General features: G+C 35.1%; 1 protein-coding gene across 1 annotated transcript; it reads left to right on the top strand.

Moving 5' to 3' along the window:
- The first annotated feature begins 16,526 nt into the window (after positions 1-16,526).
- Positions 16,527-18,189, top strand: LOC138307793 (protein fem-1 homolog C-like). The gene is made up of 2 exons (XM_069248679.1): positions 16,527-16,711; positions 17,088-18,189. The coding sequence occupies exons 1-2, from the start codon at positions 16,619-16,621 to the stop codon at positions 17,784-17,786; spliced, it is 792 nt and encodes a 263-aa protein (XP_069104780.1). The 5' UTR covers positions 16,527-16,618; the 3' UTR covers positions 17,787-18,189.
- The last annotated feature ends 8,809 nt before the right edge of the window (positions 18,190-26,998 follow it).

Genomic DNA, 26,998 nt, shown 5'->3' with positions numbered 1-26,998 from the left:
CAACCATTAACCCTCTCATCACACACAACCATTAACCCTCTCACTCACACACCATAACCTCTCAACACAACCATTAACCCTCTCACACACAACCATTAACCCTCTCACTCACACAACATTAACCCTCTCACTCACACAACCATTAACCCTCTCACTCACACAACCATTAACCCTCTCACTCACACAACCATTAACCCTCTCACTCACACAACCATTAACCCTCTCACTCACACAACAATTAACCCTCTCACTCACACAAACAATTAATCTGCTCACTCACACAACCATTAACCCTCTCACTCACAAAATCATTAACCCTCTCACTCACACAACCATTAACCCTCTCACTCACACAACCATTAACCCTCTCACTCACACAACCATTAACCCTCTCACTCACACAATCATTAACCCTCTCACTCACACAACCATTACCCTCTCACTCACACAACCATTAACCCTCTCACTCACACAACAATTAACCCTCTCACTCACACAACAATTAAACTGCTCACTCACACAACCATTAACTCTCTCACTCACACAACCATTAACCCTCTCACTCACACAACCATTGACCCTCTCACTCACACAACCATTGACCCTCTCACTCACACAACAATTAATCTGCTCACTCACACAACCATTAACCCTCTCACTCACAAAACCATTAACCCTCTCACTCACACAACAATTAACCCTCTCACTCACACAACAATTAATCTGCTCACTCACACAATTATTAACCCTCTCACTCACAAAACCATTAACCCTCTCACTCACACAACACAACCATTAACCTCTCACTCACAAGACCATTAACCATCTCACTCACACAACAATTAATCCTCTCACTCACACAACAATTAATCTGCTCACTCAAAAAACCATTAACCTCTCACTCACAAAACCATTAACCCTCTCACTCACACAACCATTGACCCTCTCACCCACACAACCAATAACACTCTCACACAACAATTAATCTGCTCACTCACAAAACCATTAACCCTCTCACTCACACAACCATTGACCCTCTCACTAACACAACAATTAACCCTCTCACTCACACAACAATTAATCTGCTCACTCACAAAACCATTAACCCTCTCACTCACACAACCATTGACCCTCTCACCCACACAACCATTAACCCTCTCACTAACACAACAATTAACCTTCTCACTCACAAAACCATTAACCCTCTCACTCACACAACCATTGACCCTCTCACTCACACAACAATTAATCTGCTCACTCACACAATCATTAACCCTCTCACTCACACATCCATTGACCCTCTCACTCACACAATCATTAACCCTCTCACTCACAAAACCATTAACCCTCTCACTCACACAACCATTAACCCTCTCACACACACAACAATTAATCTGCTCACTCACACAATCATTAACCCTCTCACTAACACAACCATTGACCCTCTCACTCACACAATCATTAACCCTCTCACTCACAAAACCATTAACCCTCTCACTCACACAACCATTGACCCTCTCACTCACACAACCATTGACCCTCTCACTCACACAACCATTAACCCTCTCACTCACACAACCATTAACCCTCTCACTCACACAACCATTAACCCTCTCACTCACACAACCATTAACCCTCTCATTCACATGTGTTAAACAAAGAACATACACATCAATCTCTCTGAATAAATAATTAATAATTACGTTCAACAATTATATTATTTTTGTCGTAACATTTGGTATAAACATGTAATTTCTGTACGTTTATGTACACAGCATGCTCAGTTGAAGTGTACGTAATATACTTACAGAAACATTTACTACTAATTGATTACATGTGTCATTTCAAATGACCTTTTGGTATGTAAGTGTATATTATGACGTTTCAGACATCATTTGGTGGCTGTTTGTATTATTTCTGTGAAAAATGAATTATGTTATATGAAATATCGGTTAGCTTGTAATAATAATGATAAACGATGTCTTCCAAGCGGTCGACATAAATATACAATATTTACAACACGGAAAATAAATTAGTAGTTAAAACTGAAAAGGCACTCATTAAGCTCATGGTGCATATCAAATATATGAAAACAAAAATATAAACACATTTGAATGAATTAGTGTCTAATATACATACATATAAATATGACAAAAAATAAAAATGGACAGAATATATGCTATTATAGCATTTTTTAAAATTGTTTTTGTTTGATTAATCAATGATAGTTTACTTAAGAAGATAACAGAACCGAGTGATGAATTTACTTAAATAGACACGTATAATAAGAAGCAAATGAAACAGTGATTATTGAGATACATGTAGAAAGTGTTTGTTATATATATTTTTTTTTTTTTTTTTTTTTTTTTTTTGTTATTCGTATTAAAAGCACCTTGCTATTTTCACAGTCTAACGTCATAATCCTTCTTTACCATACATAGTCGGGGGGGCAAATTTAGGTCATTGAAGGTTTTACTCAATTGCATGTGGTGTTCATGCAACTGGTATCAAAGTGTCATAGGAAAGGGGGCCAGATTTACGACTAACAGATTAATCCTTTGAACGATGTGGGTAACCAAACGATCCACGTGATCAATGCATGTCATTGATCGCATGATGATATATCACGTGATGATAAAGAATGACTTTACATCAGACTCTATTGGGGGAAAAAATTAAATCATCAAGGAACAAAGAATTCATTATGAACCTCCACGCCTATTCTACGTTTTCGTTAACATTCAATGTACTACAATGTCAATAAATCGAATTATATGAGTATTTGATATAAACTTTATTTTCTCTTCAGGCAAAAACAAACGAAAACAAAACGAAGTCTTTCCGTAACCTTTAACATTGTTTTTTATGGATGTGATTTCGGCAGTCAAGGTTTAAAATAATTTATTTATCTGATAGTATGAAGCATGTAATGTTGATGAAATTTTGCAGACTCTCCACAGATCTAATCTAAAAGACTACAGCACTTGGATATAAAGTCAACAACCACGCACACAGGGCAAAATAAACTTATATGAATCTAGACTTTTACTACGCTCGCCTAATTGAATATTTGATTTAATGATATTCGACTCAACATAGTTTTGGTGGCTATGGAACTAAGCTAGGCAGATTTTACAACCGTGGTGAAAATTGAAAATCGAAAATGACTTTCTTTTTTCAAACAAAACTAAAAATACCAAACAATCATACAATGACTACTCACAATTGAAAATCATTATAGCGAAATTTACCATATTGGCTTATAATATGCATTATTTTCAATCCAGTAACATTGCGAGTAGAAGCCTTGTGCACGTCTAAAACGTTGAAATTGTTGTTAATAAAACCCCAGACTGGCATTTAGAATTGACGTAAAGCCCACGATGTTTTCCGTGTGTTTTACAGGGTTATAGTGTGGCCTGTACAATCATTACTATTCTGTCATTAAAAAGGCATAAATGTGCTGCCTTAATTCAAAGTATACAAAAATTAAGCCGTCACTCCTATTGTAATTGCTTAGTTTTACGGGGATTTTCTGTTGTTGTTTTGGCTGTTTATTTTTGTATGATTTTCTCCTTATAATACTAAATAATTAAAAAACTGTGTTAAATTGCAACGTGGGTTTTCTTATTTTGTTTGGTTTGTTTAGTTTTACCTTTAATTAACAGCAAGGGTCATTTAAAGACATACCAGGTTTGTTGGTGCTGGAAGCCGGAGTACCCGGAGAAAAACTACAGATTACTATTTAGTAATTTGCAAGATTTAATGAAAGGAGTTTTTGTCTTGCGAGCCTTGAATTTGAAATATCAAAATATGAACACAATCCGAGATACATATTATCACATATCTGAAAACAACATGTTACATTTTGAAGAATCTAAACTTCAAATGAAAAAATCAAGCGGGTGTCGCCATTTTGTCATGACATCCTGGGATGGTGACGTCACGTCATTGTTGATTGACATGGAGCACGCAATGAATTTCCAGCCAATGAAAATCTCTCCTGGTTATATAAACAACAGTGACATTATTATGCAAAAACCAATCAGGATAACAGGGACATTACGTGTGTGGATAAAATCTGGGCCGTTTTACTCTATTCGAATGAGATAAAACCTAATAGGAATTTTTATTTTAGCATATTTAAACCACTCAGCATTCAACCAGCATACACAGAGGACAGTTGACATTGTTCTCATTTCCGTATCTTATAAAGTTTGTAAATCAGTGTAGTTCCATAACCGCATGCATGCTTGTAACCCTGATGAATACTGCTATAAAGAAAACCTTTCGGTCATAGAGAACTTGTTTTTACCCGAATCGTTTGAAAGCAAGTCTGGTAAGATAGAAGTCCCGAGCTCGATCCATATTTAAGCTTGTCCATTGCTATCATACACCGGCATACCATGTTTTACCCTTCAATCTACGATGACAATTATACTATAACTGGAAGTCCAGTTTTGGAATTTTAGTCACTTTTGATTAATTAATGGTACACATGTAGTTTACTTAAGAAGATAAAGAACAAGGAGTGATGAATTAACTTAAATACATACGTATAATAAGAAGCAAATGAAACAGTGAATATTGAGATACATGTAGAAAGTGTTTTTTTTTTTTTTTTTTTTTTTTGTTATTCGTATTAAAAGCACCTTGCTATTTTCACAGTCTAACGTCATAATCCTTCTTTACCATACATAGTCGGGGGGGGGGGGCAAATTTAGGTCATTAAGGTTTTACTCAATTGCATGTGTTGTTCATGTAACTGGTATCAAAGTGTCACAGGAAAGGGGGCCAGATTTACGACTAACAGATTAATCCTTTGAACGATGTTGGTAACCAAACTATTCACGTGATCAATGCATGGTCATTGATCGCGTGATGATATAGCACGTGATGATAAAGGATGACTTTACATCAGACTTGATATAAACTTGATTTTCCCTTCAGGCAAAAACAAACGAAAACAAAACGAAGTCTTTCCGTAACCTTTAACAGTGGTTTTTATGGATGTGATTTCGGCAGTCAAGGTTTAGAATAATTTATTTATCTGTTAGTACATTCGAAGCATGTAATGTTGATTATATTTTGCAGACTCTCCACAGATTTAATCTAAAAGACTGCAACGCTTGGATATAAAGTCAACAACCACGCACACAGGGCAAAATAAACTTATTTGAATCTAGACTTTTACTACGCTCGCCTAATTGAATGTTTGATTTAATGATATTCGACTCAACATAGTTTTGGTGGTTATGGAACTAAGCTAGGCAGATTTTACAACCGTAAAAAGGATTAATCTGTTAATCGTATCACTACGGTGTGTTCTGGCGCCCTTCGCATGGTTTAGTTCATTTTGCGAGACTCAACAAAATCAATTATCAATTCATTTCGGCACTTATGTCAACATTAGTCATCGTGATCATATATTTTTATAATTTTTCATCTGATATTAGATCTAGATATCTGTTTTTGACAGTAACATTTCTATGGAAATGTGTAATGAACATATGTACAACATAACACTCCCTCAAACATTTACCCACTCACTCACTCATTCACTCACTCACTCACTCACTCACTCACTCACTCACTCACTCACTCACTCACTCACTCACTCACTCACTCACTCACTCACTCACTCACTCACTCACTCACTCACTCACTCACTCACTCACTCACTCACTCACTCACTCACTCACTCACTCACTCACTCACTCACTCACTCACTCACTCACTCACTCACTCACTCACTCACTCACTCACTCACTCACTCACTCACTCACTACTCACTCACTCATTCACTCACTCACTCAATAAGCATTAAACCTCTCACTCACTCACTCAAGCATTTACCCTCTTACTCACTCAAACATTAACCATCTTACTCACTCAAGCATAAACTCTCTCCCTCACTCAAGCATTAACCCACTCACTCACTCAAGCATTTAACCTTTCACTCACTCACTCACTCACTCACTCACTCACTCACTCACTCACTCACTCACTCACTCACTCACTCACTCACTCACTCACTCACTCACTCACTCACTCACTCACTCATTCACTCACTCACCTCACTCACTCACTCACTCACTCACTCACTCACTCAACAAGCATTAAACCTCTCACTCACTCACTCAAGCATTTACCCTCTTACTCACTCAAACATTAACCATCTTACTCACTCAAGCATAAACTCTCTCCCTCACTCAAGCATTAACCCACTCACTCACTCAAGCATTTAACCTTTCACTCACTCACTCACTCACTCACTCACTCTATCACTCACTCAAGCATTAACCCTCTTACTCACTCAAGTATTAACCCTCTCACTCACTCAAGCATCAACCCACTCACTCACTCAAGCATTAACCCTCTCACTCTCTCAATCCCTTTCGTTTTATGAATGCTAATCGAAGGTGCATGATGATCTCACATCATTAGAAAGCTGATTGATATCATAACACGATACTTTAATATTTCAGCATTTTATTTTAAATGTTTATCTGATATTTTAACACGAACATACTGCATTCTCCTAAAATAAACATGCACTTCAAACACACATCACATTACAAACATAGGAGGCCATCCTTGAATGACTCTAGATGTTCATAAGACTTTATTCTAATCAACTAATCGATGCCCCATACTCGCATTGTTTATAGAAATGTTGGTCGACATCAAAGTTATTTTTGTCTAAATCGAATATTCTTAAAACATATTTTGCAGCAATTCAGTGAAATAATGGTGCGTTGATGACGTCATAACCGCAACTTCACGATGTGAACATTGTTTATTCATGTTGGTCGTTGCTTAAAATGATTGACGATGATGTCTAAAAACTTATTAGAAATAAAAATTGTTGTTGGGAAACATAGTTTGCTGCAGGAAACTAAATATGAAAAATTTGATGAAAAATTACCATTTTGAGTTGAAATTCATTTCCTGCGTTTCAAAACACTCATTTAACAGAGTTTTGTGACAAAAGATATTTGGACGAAGTTGAGTGATCTGTCTATTTGTCTACTTCCGGTTGAAAAATGGTTCAATGTATATCACTAATTATTTCAATTATTTGAGCGGATTTCGATTTGTTGGCCGAACAGATGACGTCATAACTGCTATGTTCATACCAACTTATTCAGTGGTAAACATTTAGGGACGGTCTGTTATACTTCCTTGATACTCCAGGGGTTCCGATCACTTACCATCTCTACACCCCTGGACAATATAGTAAAACTAAAGGCATCAGAATAGAACAGGTATTTTAGTCATTTGATGTACAACAGAAGAGCCGTATAACGGTAAACTGCGGTTGACTGTTGCTTTGATACTGGGCGTCACTCTCTCTCTGTAGTCTTCAAAGAAAATGTATGCAGGTCTGTGATTGGTTCAGATTTGTTCCCATGACCTGCCTTCAGTTTTACTATGAGACAGTCAAGGAGTGTAGCGATCGTAAGTGATCGGAACCCCTGGAGTATCGAGGATGTGTTTGGCGATACATGAAGACCTAGTCATATGTGCACTATCCGGTCATCAGGTGGTATGTAGTCAGACCTCTTGCTCGCACGCGCACGTGTACCTATTCAATGTCGAAGTAAATGACGTCACATACACCATACAAATTGCAATGTCACGTGCTGTATGCATGACTGCCGGTGTACCGTCAATTAACGTATCACAACGCTTTTTAAATGGACCATGAGCCTAATAGAGAATATGGATGAAGTCATTTGAGTCGTTTCTGGTCATAAACACATACTATGACCTGACCAAGCAAAGATTATACTATGTAGTCCGCTAGCTAGCCGCTCGTGAATGTTGAAATGGTTACTCCGTACTTGACAATGATTACATTTCAATTCGTTATGCAAAATCCTTGAAATATTCTTGCGTAATCGTTACAAATGTAAATATATAAAAAAAAAATCTTGTTTTAAATGGCAAATATGGTATAATGAACGCAAACTGAACAACGACAATTTTATCGTAACGTATGACCCATGGGAAAGGGAAAAGATTTGCTTAACTGGCAGCTGCCGTATGATAGGAATATGTCAAATATCTGGAACGCAATTGTTTCCAATATATGACAAAGTATACCACTGTTCAGGTTAGATAAACGTTATTTTTGCAGGTGGTCATTTTACATATTTGGAAATAAAATATTAAAATAATGAATATCTACCGTCTTGTTTAATGTTGATATTGGGCTGCCATCTTATACTGAATTCTACAACAACAATTCAAAAGTTGCACTCGTAACCATCTCACCATAACCAAAACTGAGCTGTTTTTTAGGGCGTTTATATTCAAAATATTCATGATTTTTACCAAAAACGACAAATTATCAATGCTATTGGTTTTAAACATTTTGCGATTTGACTATTAAAGATACATAATTCAACAATTTCTAAATATTTCGCGGATCAAACTTTCGCAACCATAGCAATAATATTTATTCCGCGAAAATAACAAGTATATTGCCCTAACTTAACATTTAAAAAAAATTAAGTTTTAAATCGAAAATCTAAATACCCAACCAGTAGGATCCGACGCATTCATTTTCCCAATAACTATGCTGCCCTAACGGGTATTTCTAGGAATCCGTTTTGGTTTGGTTTGGTGGATGGTCCCTGTAAGTGTAACGTTATGATGTAATTCGACTTCATTCAAGCCTGAGTTGAATGGTACATATTAGTAACCTAAAATTGTGTAACTATGACCTCTTAAGGTTAGATTACCAGCTAAATCATGAGATCTGACCTTCTCATGGCTTGCTATAATTAAATCAAAGAAGCCGCTCGCGCCGAGCGAAATCATATAAAATAACCTGTAATTTGCTTTCGTTTTAAACGTCATCTGCATGTATCTAAGCATTGGTTGTCATATTTTTGACATGCATTGGTGTGTAACATACATTGGGTGCTCTAGCATATCCAATGGTGCGCGTTAGAGTATTAAAAGTTAACATCGTAAATAATACATCTTTGATGAAAACAATTTTAAATGTATAAAAAAAACAATAAAGTAGTTCATATATTTTAAATTATCAAAGAGTGCCTTTACAAAATTTTGATTGTCAGTTACCATCGCGCGGTCTCGTCGTCATTTTGTCAGCAGTAAACGCGCAAACGATACCAGCACCGATCTTGATTACAACAAATAAAAGTGTCTAATGTTGGAAATCTCGGTTTGTAATTTCATTATTTACCTAATCTAGTGGTTAAAACATTTTTCTCTTAATATAGACTAACGATACATTACAATTTTCATACACCGCCTGCGATGAGACGTCCTACACAGCAAAAAGTGCAACGCATGTTTTACATACGTTTGAAAAAAACATGCGTTAAAACGCGTTTTACGTACGTTTTGGCCAACATGCGTAAAACGTACGTTTGAACAAAACATGCGTTTTAAGAAACGCATGTATAACATATGTTTTACGCACGTTTGTTTTCCATCACATTTATAAGCGAACGTCTGTTAAAATAACCCTACTAATTATATGTAAAACATTAGTTTTGTCAATGTTATTGAAGACCTGCAGTATCTATTTTTTCAAAAATGTTATTCCCATATGCAAATTGGCGGATCGCCAGCCGATGTTTAAGCCACGCCCCCAACGATTCAAGGGAGATCACTCCTGTTTGCTCCGACATCGGCAATGTAAACAAGATGGCGACCGCCAAATTTTCAGATGACTTTTCATCCATAATTACCTTATTAACCAATCATTCAAAAAAACGAAGGACAATATCGTTTGTCAGTGATTTTAAAATAAAAACTGTGAAATTGTCAATTGATATTTTGCAAACTTTCACACATGTATATTGCAGTCAATGCAAGTCAGAGCACCCGCATTCTGTAAATATTGAAGTAGGCATATCGCTTTCTAAAACCGTGTTGATTGACATTCATTATTCATGTTTTAAAGCATGATTAGTACATATTGTGTGTGGAAAAGTATCTCCAATTCAGCTTTGTTTCTTCTTTATTCCCCTAGTATTTCCAGCTATAATTCCAGAATATTTTGCATGTATTTTTTCTGTCTTCTGACAAGGTCTGTAGGCCATTTTTCAAAAGCCTAATAGGGCCCTATATTTTTATAACTTTTTTTCAAATATATGTTGAGGTAGGTCTAATAATCATGGCAGGATTTTTTTCATAAATAAAAACACATAACTAGACAGTAGATAAATTTAATGATTTAATGAACATATAAATTTAAAAATCAATAATACAACAAAAAAAAAAAAAACAAAAAAAAATCACAGAATATTAAGGTAGAATATTGATGTGCAATGAATTAAACAGGACAGAACTAATGTAACTGATATCTGCTGTACATCATTTATAAGCACCTGCAAATATATCAATATGCCTATACCTTTATGGTTAAATTTTATCATTAAGATAGGTTTGATGCAAATATTTGTATCTGATGTTCATTAGAATTTTAATATTATAGTGTAATTTAATAGAAAATTCTGTATCTTTTGTCATTATAATACAATGTTTTGTTTAATCCATATACAATATATGCGTTAAATGTTCATTAAAAGCACACTGAATATACATAAATCAAATGTTTCAATTTACAACATGGGTGAACAATGTTCCCATGTACTGGCACTTATGATGATCCTCACCAAGATAGTTATAACTGTACATGTATATATATGTGCTGAATGTACAACTGGCTGTATGTTTTCCTCTTTAACTTGTTCCCCAATCAATGACACTCTGTTTGAAAATAAATAAACAGAAAAATTTAATTCCATGTCTTTATTTATTGCATATCTCTCAGTCAATTTTCAATTTAGCTGATATCCAGCAAGTATCATATTCAAATAGGGTTCACTTCTTTACAGAAGATACCTGTTACCTAGTAAGGAAAGTTTCTTAGCTTTAGATTTTCCCATAAATTAGATGAAATGCTCTACATTGGAAACTTTTAAGTTAAGGATAACTTAATATTTCTTAAGTTAAGTTAAGAAATGTTCATGAAACATATTGAAATTAGGGTCTATAAATAAATCAGACCAAACATCACAATGACTTTAAGACTGATTAATATACATGTACACAGAATATAAAAAATCACAGACATGATGCAACAAATGATAAAATTAATATGATTAATATTGTAACTATACATGTGTAGGAACCTGATCACTTCTCAAAGCTGTTTTCAGCAGGGTGTGGCAAGCTTGTACATAAAAGTACAATACACCAGATTAAAACAAATATAGGTTACATTTCAATAATAAGAGACATTGAATACATGAATTATTAAGAAAGGTTGGGTATAGATTTTGGTATGCACATGTATATGAAAATTTGAAGAAAAAAATATCAATAATCTGCTTAAGATATATTATCTAATTAAATATATTCTATTGCATTATCAAATATGTACTTTAAAACATATAATGAAAAAGACTGTGGATCAGTGATGGTTGGCCCTCCATGTTTAAAGTACTGATCAGGATTAAGAAAAATATACGGTATATACATGTAGTGTAAGATTTCAAATAATTCCTTTCAAGCAACTTTAATTATAAGAGGGACTGAGTTTTTTTTCATCTTAGGGAGTTTTACATAAATCAGAAACTTAAATGCATAGTGTAAAGGTTATATTAATGCATGTACTACATGTACATGTACACAGTACTTTCACTCCCTATAAAAATGCACTAACTAGTACTGATAATGCATCCTTGAATCCTTGATTTTATCTAGTCACTAGACTATACATTGTATAGACCTTTCCACATCAATCCGCCATCTTGAAATTTTAGAGTTATCCTCCCCTTGATCGGAATAAAGACACTTCCGGTTTTCGTTACGTACACTGTAATATAGTAACCGCTTACTACCTTTGAAACGAATTTTCCCGATTTGTTACACGTTTCTTTGCTGCGTTGCTGCTAATATTATATGAATTACATATTTCCATATATGTAGGTGTTTTTTATCGTAAATATTGGATAGTTTCCCAACATTTTCGTTCATTTTTTTAGTGGGCGTGGCCGCTAATGAAAAGTTTCAGTGGAGGGTTCATTCAACTTTGTAAGTCCGATCTTACGTCTTCCATCTTCCCCGAGAATGTATTAAAGCATGGTGAAAATAGCATGTGGTAATATATCCACTTATCACGATAATGTATGCGTTTATTCCGACATTTTCTCACTAAAACCATCATATATATACAGAAACATAAACTGTATACAGGTGTTTGTTACATCTTACATATATATATATATAGGTGTTTGTATGTGTGTGTGTATAGATCGAAGTTTTTAAAAGAACTGGGTACATTCACTGGCATGTCACGCCTAAATTCCAAACTGTTTTTGACCTACCTTTGAAAGTAATTTACAAGTACATTGTACATGATCCAAATTGGTGATGGAAACCACTATATGTAGTTCACGCACCATTTTTTACCTCTCATATGCGGTGTCTATTAAAATGTAGGACTCTGGTCATTTGAAATAGAAATACAATGTATGTATTCAAACCTGTGAACAATTTTGTGCCTTAGTTTGTGGTTGCTGTGTTTTGGATTAGACACAGAAAGAATATACATGTAGATGATTGATTTTTTTTTCATATAAACAGCACCCTTCCATCCAAAAGTTTAAAATACAATAATGACATTTGTGCATACATATTTTTTTTGCATATGCTGTAATATCTGCTATGTGCTCTTTCTGCACCCTAGGCTCTGGAAATAAAACATTCAACTTTATCCTACTTTGTAATAGTTTAAATTAATTATTTATGTGAAGCCAAATCTTACATGGATTGACTTGTACATTGAAAGGTTTGCTTTCTTCTAAAAGACTTTATAAATGATGATAGTCAATTCATTCTAATAAGATTTTTTAATGCCAATCATGATATGTAGGCCTACCTTTATGTAGATATAGTTCAATATTTCTATTCAAAATGAAATGCACACTCTTTACACATACTTCATAGCAATATGTTGGCGATTTATTAGATACATATATGTATCCTGAAAGTGGACATAGTTTCAAATAAAAATAAACAAACATGAAATGATCTACTCCTAAAAGTTGGTAAGCAGATGACAACAATAGGTACATGTATTTCTTGCTGTCTAAATGAAGAGGAAGCTGAATGAATGTACATGTATGTACTTGTTTTTTGTGTGTGTGTGTGTAAATCAATGTGATTTGTACTCCACAGCCTTCATGAAGAAGTTAAACCTGTTACCGCCTCCATGTTTGTGTTAATATTTTTTAACGTGAAAAGTAGATTGTCAACAATCAAACAAATTATTTATAGATTGATGATTTCTATATAGTACAAATAATGCAAGTACAGATATCAAACCATGTAGTGATACAAATGCACTATGATAATGTATGATACTGCAGTTACTTTTGTAAAAATGCATACAGTCTTTTTAGAATGCAGTAACTATTTTAGAAATACATCTATACATTAATCTCATTTTAGCCAGTATGGTACCTTCAAATTCAGAACATAGATCAGGGATCCTATATATATATACATGTACATGTATATTGAAACTGGAAAGAAAACCTGGCTTATCTACATGTATTGTACATAAGTAATATATATATACACACACATGTAAATCAATACAATAATTGTAAATGTCTTATGAAGTTACAGAAGCTAGCATACTGCCCAAAACAAAAGAAAACAATATCTTCAAATCTTGGTATTTCCAACTATATGTACATCTATTTCCAAGATGACAAATATCTTGTACATAGTCTTCACTAGCCTCATTGAATTTTCCCTTTATGGGAAATGGCCATGACAATAACCCATAGGGAAACTGTGAAACAATTTTACACTATGTAGCTTATATATATTAAGTTACATCATAGATAATGGTAATTGTAGGTAGGTTGAAGACATATTTATTTATTTTTGTAAATGGAATATGGATGGTGGGACATAAGAAAATTCTGAAAATTGATTCTTTTGGGCCCTCTTTCTGACAGGAATACATAAAAATATTCAGGTTCATATGATCTTTTCTACTCAGTTTCCCTACCAATGCTTCCAGAATTGATTATTATTGAGATTAGTTTCAAGCAAGGATTTTTAAGTATCTGTGTCCTTGGTTTAAAGATTTTATAGCTCTCAAATCACTGTGACCTGGCTTTAGGAAAGTACAACAGCCAAATATGCATTTTTAATCGTCACTACAAGTACATTGTTGTAAAACATAAACATACACTTTGAATGTTGTCTGCATCTATATTTGTACATGTACACAATTACCACATAAATTTAGTATATATAGACTTTTAAGTGGGCAAGTTTACAGGTTATGATTTTTCATTTCCGCAAATTTTATTATGCATGAAAACACACATAGTGTAAATGGATTAGGTAACAGGCTAAATCTACATAAATCTTTTCCGTAGTGGTGTACTACATATATATTGATTATATTATTTTCGTTTTATTTAACTACTCACACACACACACACATATTCATTCTCTTTTCATTCCGGTAGTATAAAAATATTTATACATGAATTATATTTTTATAACATTAGAAAACAAAAGAACATAAATTGTACAAATGGTTAGATATACATGTAGTTCAACAGAGACAATAGAGATATCATCCTAAACATTTACCAGGTAGTTGCAGAAATACATGTATACTGTGTGACTTTGGAAAAGATAAATCATATCCGTTCCTATCTTCATGTAAATCTATGTCACCAGAAGTGGGCAAGTCCATATTAAAAAAAAAAGATCACTGCATTGTTTCTATTGACAAAGTATATTATTTTAATTTTTTAGAATTACAATTCAAGAATATAGGAGAAATATATAGTCCAGCAGGATTTTCATTATTCATTTTAGCTTTAAATATACCTAGCAATGGTGCTAAACTTATATCAGGATCAACTGTGTTCCAAATTCGCATGACATCAGGAAAAAAGCTATTGCCAAAATTGACCTAAACGGGGAAGAACCTACACTGTATGTTACCTATGTTATGTACACTACAGGTTATGATAGTAGAAATGTGTACATTCATACAAATGCATATATAGATAACAAGATGTTGTTAACATAGTATTTCTTTATTCAGTCAAAATACTATGTCAAAAAACTGACATAAGTTTGACGTTCTATCAATAATAATTATCATAAGCATAGTGTTTTAATGTAAATAAATGGTTTTCTATGAAGATAGTGTTGGTATGCGAGACGTCAATCTCCTACACGTCCATGTGCCGTGGTCCAAGCAGATACATATACATAAATGAACATGTGTATTATGAAGACACAGTATTTACATATTAAAAATAAATTGATCTATTTCACTGAAAACGGCAACTTTTAAGTACTAGATTATTAAACTAAAAACGTTTACAATCAAATAAGATATGTAGACGTTACATCTGTACCTGTCAAATTACAGTCAACAGTAATACAGGGTGTATATGTAAAGTACTATCTACAAAATGTATTACGGCGATATCATTATCCCGCCATTATCACGTTACCGGCGACTTTGAGTCGGTAGTTTTTGCACTAAATTTAACTTGACAGTTAACAATATTCTTTCATGTGGTTTAAGCAACAGTTCAAATATCCAAACGTAACTCACATATACCTCTAACGTTTCGTAATTAACGTGTTTTACGCGAAAGATCGGCTGACATTTACTACCATACAATGCTCTGTCCATGTAAACCGGAAGTTGCTTTACTCCGGGCGCCACTATCGCTTTACAAAGGGCGATAACTCAAAAAAGTTATGTGGATACGTCTATATGCACTTGACTTGTCATATATTTTTTGAACAAAATTGGAAATAGAATGACATTAATGAACAAAAGTGCCTATGGCAATCGTACATGAATACAGACATGGACCCAGAGGCCCTACTGACAGAAAAATATTTTCGTCTAAACATACACGTACATGTACATGTATCTAATAATACACGTACATGTACATGTATCTAATATCTGGTATTGTACACTTTGGGCCTATATATAGAGATATATATATCGATCGTTAGGAAGTTCGGTCACGGCCACACACGTTACCGACTTTATACCTTCAGAAATCAGTAGGTCTTGATAGAACAAATTTAGAACTAACACTTCTTGATGATCTGTATAAAATATGACATATGCACAACAGAATATGATATGAGTTACTTACATATAGTCAGAAACATATATACATATATGTATATATGTTTCTGATATAGTTTTACCTTTGAACACATGTGTAAACACGTAGACGTGCTTTCAGAACATCAGTTGTTGCCTCGGGCGGTTTTATCCACTTGTCCAGCGATCTTCCAGGTTCAGGAAAGGGGTTTAATAAAACATTTCTAACAAATTTATCAGGATGTCGATTGTTGCTGTTATATTTATCCCAACGCCAACGCTAACCCGCATTTTCAAATTACACACGCCGTACAAGTCTACAGTGTTGACGTAAACAAATGGCTGTCATGTCGGCTCCGAAGAGATGAGTACGCCGATTCCAAACAATACCAACGGGCTGTTGATATCTGGAAGTACACCATTAGTATTCGTAGACAGACTGTACCAGCTATGGACAGAGTATCAGTTGCGGGCTTGAGAAGACTGGAAGAGATTCTGAGGAAGATGGTCACAGAATACTCCTCTGGTGCAACCAGCAATAATGTATGATATTCTTTTTTATCTTTACTTAAATCAGTTTTAGCTACTGTTTTATTTTATGAATTACTATGTAAGGTATAAATACCGCTATATCACCTGCAACATAATTATAAGTGAATGTATCCCTTGCACTCTGGGCCTAGTTGCTCATAACGTGAATATGCTCACTACAATTTAACAATTTACAATTTTGAACAAGCGTCCGGATCATTGTACAAACCTTTGAGGATCGTTAATTATTATACAATGATAAAAACGTATAAGGTAAGCATTATGTGGCATGAAAAGTAACAAATGTTATCTGTAAATGGTACCTTATTGAGATTTACGTCTGAGGACAAAAGGGTCAATGTTAAACAATGATACATCTTTTTTCCAGGTACAGGCAAGTGACATTGTGGACATGTTGGAATTGGCAGTTGCACAATTACACGAATGCACTGAACGTTTGGAAATTCGACTTCTAGAAAAGAACACATCTGAAGTTTTCCTTTCACTTCTTCAAGTCACAGCTGACTATATGAAGTTGTTTTTCCTTTCGGAAGATCAGGGTTCCGAGATTGAGCGATTCACCAAACACGTGGAGCGAGCGGTACTGCTGAACCCAACTAACGAACGCAGTGAACAGTTTCTACATTTTATTTTAAAGATACAATCAAACAATGGTGATCCTCCATCGATTGACATTGTTCGCAGTCTCCTCAAAGCTGGAGCAGATGTAAATGCCACAGACAAGGAAAGGAACACACCACTTCATCTATGTATAGCATCATGGCAGGAACAAATATACTGTCCAATCCGAGCAGGCCAATGGAAGGACTTGGCGTGGTTGTTGATAGAAAATGGCGCACACATGGATGCCAAAAAATCACGAAAGAAGATGCCGTTAGAGTTTCTGGTGGAACAGGAATTTGGTTGTCCACTCGAGTATACAACCTTGAAATGTATGGCAGCTAGGGTGATACTTGACGAAGGAGTGGCCTACAGGGGTTATATCCCTTCCTTACTTGAAATGTTTGTAGGACTTCTACAGTTGAATCTCATGACAGACCTTAAAAAAACAACACAATTCTGTTAAATACGAAAATTTTGATGATTGGGATTTTTAGTGCTATAAAACTTCGACATTAACTATAATCGGGCACTGATTATCCGTTACCATCATTACATCGAGTTACTGCAAACCAACTTATTTTCGTATTCGATTAATTTTCGAAAATGTTATAGACCTATACCAGTAGAACTTAACTTAGAATGTTATAGATCCTATACCAGTAAAACTGGATTTAAAGTGTTATAGACATATACCAGTAGATCTGAATTTAAAGTGTTTATAAACATACATCATTAGAACTTAACTTAAAATGTTATAAATATATACCAGTAGAACTTAACATAAAGTTTTATAAACATTTACCATTGGAACTTAACTTAAAATGTTATAAACCTATACCAGTAGAACTTACTTTAAAATGTTATAAACCTATACCTATGGCGGTAGAATTGAACTTAAAATTCTATAAACCTATATCAGTAGAACTTAACTTAAAATGTTATAAACCTATATCAGTAGAACTTAACTTAAAATGTTATAGACCTTTACCAGTAGAACTTAACTTCAAATGTTATATAATGTTTTGTCTTTTAATCGGATATTAGATCTAGATATCTGTTTTTGACAGTTACATTTCTATGGAAATGTGTTATGAATATGTGTACAACAAAACACTCCCTTCATCATTAACCCTCTCACTCAAGCATTCATCATCTAATTTACTCAAGTATTAACCCTCACCCACTCAACCATTAACCCTCTTACCCACTCAACCATCCGCTCTCTCACCCACTCAACCATTAACTTCTCACTCACTTAAGTATAAACCCTCTCCCTCACTCAAGCATAAACCCTCTCATTCACTCAAGCATTATCCCACTCACTGATTCCAGCGTTAACCCACTCACTCACTCAAGCATTAACCCACTCACTCACTCAAGCGTTAACCCACTCACTCACTCAGGCATGAGCCCTCTCATTCACTTAAGCATTACCCCACTCACTCACTCAAGCTTTTATCCTCTCACTCACTAACTCAACAAGCATTAACCCTATCACTCACTGAAGCATTACTCCTCTCTTTTACTCACTAACTCAAGTATCACTTTTAAGCATTAACCCTCTCGCTCACTCACTCAATCATTAACCCTCTCATTCACTCAATCATTAACCTTCTCATCACTCATACTCACTCACCTACTCTCATACATGCCACCACTCAACATTAACCCTCCATTCACTCACTCACTCACTGACTCACTCCCTCAAGCATTAACCCTCTCATTCCTCAACCATTAACCCATAACTTAATCAACCATTAACGCTCTCACCGCATCAAGCATTAACTCTCTTACTCATCAACGATCACTCTCACTCACCAACCATTGTTCAACAATCCTCTCTCACTCACTCACTTACTCAAGCATTAACCATCTACTCACTCACTTACTGAAGCATTAACCATCTCACTCAACATAACACCTCTCACTCACTCACTCACTCACTTAAGAATTAAACCCTCTCCCTCACTCAAGCATTAACCCTCTAATTCACTCACTCACTCAGTCAGAACATTAATCCTCTGATTTCCTCAACCATTAACCCCATTACTCACTCAAGCATTAACGCTCTCACTCGCTCACTCAACATTAACCCTCATACTGACTCACACAAGCATTAAACCTCTCATACACTCAAGCATTACCCTCTCACTCATTCACTCAATCATATGCATTAACCCACTCACTCACTCACTACTAATAGCATTTACCCTCTCACTCACTCAAGCATTAACCATTCACTCACTCAACCATTAACCCTCTCACTCACTCAACATTAACCCTCTTCATCACCACATAACCCCCATTACACCCATTAACCCTCTACTCATCAACGATGACACTCTCATTCACCCAACCATTTACCCCCTCACTCACTCACACAACATAACCCTCTCACTCACACAACATTAACCCTCTCACTCACATCAACAATTTACCCTCTCACTCACACACATTAATCTCTCTCACTCACAAACATTACCCTCTCACTCACAAAACATAACATTCATTCACAACCATTAACCCTCTCACTCACACAACAATTAACCCCTCACTCATAAAACAATTAATCCTCACTCACAAAACATTAACCCTCACTCACTCACACAACACATTGACCCTCTCACTCACACACACAATTAACCCTCTCACTCACACAACAATTAATCTGCTCACTCACACAAACCATTAACCCTCTCACTCACACAACCATTGACCCTCTCACTCACACAACCATTAACCCTCTCACTCACACAACAATTAATCTCTCACTCACACAACAATTAACCCTCTCACTCACACAACCATTAACCCTCTCACTCACACAACAATTAACTCTCACTCACACACATTAACCCCTCTCAACCATTACCCTCTCACTCACAAACATTAACCCTCTCACTCACACAACAATTAACCCTCTCACTCACACAACCATTACCCTCTCACTCACACAACATTACCCTCTCACTCACACAACATTAACCCTCTCACTCACACAACATAATTCCTCACAAACCATTAACCTCTCACTCACACTCACTCACAATAACCCTCTCACTCACACAACCATTGACCCTCTCACTCACACAACATTAACCTCTCACTCACAAACCATTAACCCTCTCACTCACACAACCATTGACCCTCTCACTCACACAACCATTACCCTCTCACTCACACAACCCTTAACCCTCTCACTCACACAACCATTAACCCTCTCACTCACACAACCATTAACCCTCTCACTCACACACACAACCATTGACCCTCTCACTCACACAACCATTAACCCTCTCATTCACATGTGTTAAACAAAGAACATACACATCAATCTCTCTGAATAAATAATTAATAATTACGTTCAACAATTATATTATTTTTGTCGTAACATTTGGTATAAACATGTAATTTCTGTACGTTTATGTACACAGCATGCTCAGTTGAAGTGTACGTAATATACTTACAGAAACATTTACTACTAATTGATTACATGTGTCATTTCAAATGACCTTTTGGTATGTAAGTGTATATTATGACGTTTCAGACATCATTTGGTGGCTGTTTGTATTATTTCTGTGAAAAATTAATTATGTTATATGAAATATCGATTAGCTTGTAATAATAATGATATTTCAAGTCGATAACACTTTGATTCAGAGACTCGTGTTCCAAGTGGTCGACATAAATATACAATATTTACGTTATCACAGTCACCCTATAACAGAAAATTAGTAGTTAAAAACTAAAAAGGCACTGTTAAAGGTCATGGTGCATATCAAATATATGAAAACAAAAATATAAACACATTTGAATGAATTAGTGTCTAATATACATACATATAAATATGACAAAAAAATAAAAATTGACAGAATATATGCTATTATAGCATGTTTTAAAATTGTTTTTGTTTGATTAATCAATGATAGTTTACTTAAGAAGATAAAAGAACAGAGTGATGAATTTACTTAAATAGATACGTATAATAAGAAGCAAATGAAACAGTGATTATTGAGATACATGTAGAAAGTGTTTGTTATTTTTTTTTTTTTTTTTTTTTTTTTTTTTTTTTTTTGTTATTCGTATTAAAAGCACCTTGCTATTTTCACAGTCTAACGTCATAATCCTTCTTTACCATACATAGTCGGGGTGGGGGCAAATTTAGGTCATTAAGGTTTTACTCAATTGCATGTGGTGTTCATGCAACTGGTATCAAAGTGTCATAGGAAAGGGGGCCAGATTTACGACTAACAGATTAATCCTTTGAACGATGTGGGTAACCAAACGATCCACGTGATCAATGCATGTCATTGATCGCGTGATGATATATCACGTGATGATAAAGAATGACTTTACATCAGACTCTATTGGGGAAAAAATTAAATCATCAAGGAACAAAGAATTCATTATGAACCTCCACGCCTATTCTACGTTTTCGTTTACATTCAATGTACTGCAATGTCAATAAATCGAATTATATGAGTATTTGATATAAACTTTATTTTCTCTTCAGGCAAAAACAAACGAAAACAAAACGAAGTCTTTCCGTAACCTTTAACATTGTTTTTTATGGATGTGATTTCGGCAGTCAAGGTTTAAAATAATTTATTTATCTGATAGTATGAAGCATGTAATGTTGATGAAATTTTGCAGACTCTCCACAGATCTAATCTAAAAGACTACAGCACTTGGATATAAAGTCAACAACCACGCACACAGGGCAAAATAAACTTATATGAATCTAGACTTTTACTACGCTCGCCTAATTGAATATTTGATTGAATGATATTCGACTCAACATAGTTTTGGTGGCTATGGAACTAAGCTAGGCAGATTTTACAACCGTGGTGAAAATTGAAAATCGAAAATGACTTTCTTTTTTCAAACAAAACTAAAAATACTAAACAATCATACAATGACTACTCACAATTGAAAATCATTATAGCGAAATTTACCATATTGGCTTATAATATGCATTATTTTCAATCCAGTAACATTGCGAGTAGAAGCCTTGTGCACGTCTAAAACGTTGAAATTGTTGTTAATAAAACCCCAGACTGGCATTTAGAATTGACGTAAAGCCCACGATGTTTTCCGTGTGTTTTACAGGGTTATAGTGTGGCCTGTACAATCATTACTATTCTGTCATTAAAAAGGCATAAATGTGCTGCCTTAATTCAAAGTATACAAAAATTAAGCCGTCACTCCTATTGTAATTGCTTAGTTTTACGGGGATTTTCTGTTGTTGTTTTGGCTGTTTATTTTTGTATGATTTTCTCCTTATAATACTAAATAATTAAAAAACTGTGTTAAATTGCAACGTGGGTTTTCTTATTTTGTTTGGTTTGTTTAGTTTTACCTTTAATTAACAGCAAGGGTCATTTAAAGACATACCAGGTTTGTTGGTGCTGGAAGCCGGAGTACCCGGAGAAAAACTACAGATTACTATTTAGTAATTTGCAAGATTTAATGAAAGGAGTTTTTGTCTTGCGAGCCTTGAATTTAAAATATCAAAATATGAACACAATCCGAGATACATATTATCACATATCTGAAAACAACATGTTACATTTTGAAGAATCTAAACTTCAAATGAAAAAATCAAGCGGGTGTCGCCATTTTGTCATGACATCCTGGGATGGTGACGTCACGTCATTGTTGATTGACATGGAGCACGCAATGAATTTCCAGCCAATGAAAATCGCTCCTGGTTATATAAACAACAGTGACATTATTATGCAAAAACCAATCAGGATAACAGGGACATTACGTGTGTGGATAAAATCTGGGCCGTTTTACTCTATTCGAATGAGATAAAACCTAATAGGAATTTTTATTTTAGCATATTTAAACCACTCAGCATTCAACCAGCATACACAGAGGACAGTTGACATTGTTCTCATTACCGTATCTTATAAAGTTTGTAAATCAGTGTAGTTCCATAACCGCATGCATGCTTGTAACCCTGATGAATACTGCTATAAAGAAAACCTTTCGGCCATAGAGAACTTGTTTTTACCCGAATCGTTTGAAAGCAAGTCTGGTAAGATAGAAGTCCCGAGCTCGATCCATATTTTAAGCTTGTCCATTGCTATCATACACCGGCATACCATGTTTTACCCTTCAATCTACGAAGACAATTATACTATAACTGGAAGTCCAGTTTTGGAATTTTAGTCTCTTTTGATTAATTAATGGTACACATGTAGTTTACTTAAGAAGATAAAAGAACAAGGAGTGATGAATTAACTTAAATACATACGTATAATAAGAAGCAAATGAAACAGTGAATATTGAGATACATGTAGAAAGTGTTTGTTATTTTTTTTTTTTTTTGTTATTCGTATTAAAAGCACCTTGCTATTTTCACAGTCTAACGTCATAATCCTTCTTTACCATACATAGTCGGGGGGGGGCAAATTTAGGTCATTAAGGTTTTACTCAATTGCATGTGGTGTTCATGCAACTGGTATCAAAGTGTCACAGGAAAGGGGGCCAGATTTACGACTAACAGATTAATCCTTTGAACGATGTTGGTAACCAAACTATTCACGTGATCAATGCATGGTCATTGATCGCGTGATGATATAGCACGTGATGATAAAGGATGACTTTACATCAGACTTGATATAAACTTGATTTTCCCTTCAGGCAAAAACAAACGAAAACAAAACGAAGTCTTTCCGTAACCTTTAACAGTGGTTTTTATGGATGTGATTTCGGCAGTCAAGGTTTAGAATAATTTATTTATCTGTTAGTACATTCGAAGCATGTAATGTTGATTATATTTTGCAGACTCTCCACAGATTTAATCTAAAAGACTGCAACGCTTGGATATAAAGTCAACAACCACGCACACAGGGCAAAATAAACTTATTTGAATCTAGACTTTTACTACGCTCGCCTAATTGAATGTTTGATTTAATGATATTCGACTCAACATAGTTTTGGTGGCTATGGAACTAAGCTAGGCAGATTTTACAACCGTAAAAAGGATTAATCTGTTAATCGTATCACTACGGTGTGTTCTGGCGCCCTTCGCATGGTTTAGTTCATTTTGCGAGACTCAACAAAATCAATTACCAATTCATTTCGGCACTTATGTCAACATTAGTCATCGTGATCATATATTTTATAATTTTTCATCTGATATTAGATCTAGATATCTGTTTTTGACAGTTACATTTCTATGGAAATGTGTAATGAACATATGTACAACATAACACTCCCTCAAACATTTACCCACTCACTCACTCATTCACTCACTCACTCACTCACTCACTCACTCACTCACTCACTCACTCACTCACTCACTCATTCACTCACTCACTCACTCAATCACTCACTCACTCACTCACTCACTCACTCACTCACTCACTCATTCACTCACTCACTCAACAAGCATTAAACCTCTCACTCACTCACTCAAGCATTTACCCTCTTACTCACTCAAACATTAACCATCTTACTCACTCAAGCATAAACTCTCTCCCTCACTCAAGCATTAACCCACTCACTCACTCAAGCATTTAACCTTTCACTCACTCACTCACTCACTCACTCACTCACTCACTCACTCACTCACTCACTCACTCACTCACTCACTCACTCACTCACTCACTCACTCACTCACTCACTCACTCACTCACTCACTCACTCACTCACTCACTCACTCACTCACTCACTCACTCACTCACTCACTCACTCACTCACTCACTCACTCACTCACTCACTCACTCACTCACTCAACAAGCATTAAACCTCTCACTCACTCACTCAAGCATTTACCCTCTTACTCACTCAAACATTAACCATCTTACTCACTCAAGCATAAACTCTCTCCCTCACTCAAGCATTAACCCACTCACTCACTCAAGCATTTAACCTTTCACTCACTCACTCACTCACTCACTCACTCACTCACTCACTCACTCACTCACTCACTCACTCACTCACTCACTCACTCACTCACTCACTCACTCACTCTATCACTCACTCTATCACTCACTCAAGCATTAACCCTCTTACTCACTCAAGTATTAACCCTCTCACTCACTCAAGCATCAACCCACTCACTCACTCAAGCATTAACCCTCTCACTCTCTCAATCCCTTTCGTTTTATGAATGCTAATCGAAGGTGCATGATGATCTCACATCATTAGAAAGCTGATTGATATCATAACACGATACTTTAATATTTCAGCATTTTATTTTAAATGTTTATCTGATATTTTAACACGAACATACTGCATTCTCCTAAAATAAACATGCACTTCAAACACACATCACATTACAAACATAGGAGGCCATCCTTGAATGACTCTAGATGTTCATAAGACTTTATTCTAATCAACTAATCGATGCCTCATACTCGCATTGTTTATAGAAATGTTGGTCGACATCAAAGTTATTTTTTTCTAAATCGAATATTCTTAAAACATAGTTTGCAGCAATAAAATAAAAGCGTAAAATACAAGAGTGAATTCCAAATTCATTTAATAGTTTCAATGATTGACGATGCTGTCTAAGTTGAAAAAAAATGTTTCAAAAGTTTCAGCAGGATTTGATTTGTTGGTTGATGACGAAACTGATGTTCTATCAACAACAGAGGTCATTTAGGGACGGTCTGTTATACTTCCTTGATACTCCAGGGGTTCCGATCACTTACCATCTCTACACCCCTGGACAATATAGGGCATGGGCTAGGAGGGTCCCACATGCACCCCCCCCCCACCCAAACCTCCAAACCAATATTTTTCTGAACCCTTATGACCCACTGATCACAAATCCAAATGTTAACATTGCATATGTTGGGATGAACTTCCGGTAATGACGTCATCAAGATGGCCGCCATCTCGAATTTCACTAAAAATTGAAAAATAGTCATAACATTAACATTTTTCAACCGAAGTAGACAAATGAGGTATCAAAATGACCACAATAGAACAACAAATACATATCAGGACCAACAAATCCAATATATGTAGTGATTTCTACGCAGGAAATGAAAAAAATTGGATTTAAAGCTCAAAAATGGTGATTTTTCAGCAAATTTTTCATATTTTGTTTGACGCAGCAAAAATGTTTCCCAACACAATCTATTATTTCAAATAAGTTTTTTGACCACTTATCAATCAGTTTAAACAACAACAACAACAACAACAACAACCAATGTTAACATTGTATAGGTTCCGGTTATGACGTCATCAAGATGGCCACCATCTCGAATTTCACTAAAAAATGAAGAATAGTCATAACACTGATATTTTTCAACTAAAGTAGACAAATGTGGTATCAAAATGACCACAATAGAACGACAAATACATATCAGGACCAAATAATCCAATATGTGTAGTGATTTGTACGGAAGAAATAAAAAAATAAGCTTTAAAGCTCAAAAATGGTGATTTTTCAGCAAATTTTAAATACTTGGCTTGACGCAGCAGAAATGTTTCCCAACAACAAATTATTACTCGTAATCAGTTATTTAAACTCCTATCAATCAGTAAAAACAAAACAACAAAAATATATAGAAATGCAAAAAAAAAGAATTATTGTTATACCCTCAATTTTGTAGATTAGCAGATTCAAAAATAACACAACACCTACTGATAGCGTAACAAATGTAACCTAAGCTAATTCTGTGTTTCCGTTAATATCATTAACAGTTCCCA

This window comes from Argopecten irradians, chromosome 14 (genome assembly GCF_041381155.1).
Source record: "Argopecten irradians isolate NY chromosome 14, Ai_NY, whole genome shotgun sequence".
Classification (NCBI taxonomy): domain Eukaryota; kingdom Metazoa; phylum Mollusca; class Bivalvia; order Pectinida; family Pectinidae; genus Argopecten; species Argopecten irradians.
Note: the sequence above shows the minus strand (reverse complement) of the source record. Positions and strands in the feature narration are given on the sequence as shown.

Coding starts and splice junctions, on each gene's coding strand:
- LOC138307793 (XM_069248679.1), top strand. CDS start 16,619: ATGGACAGAGTATCAGTTGCGGGCTTGAGAAGACTGGAAGAGATTCTG. Junction 16,712..17,087: donor CTGGTGCAACCAGCAATAAT/GTATGATATTCT, acceptor TCTTTTTTCCAG/GTACAGGCAAGTGACATTGT.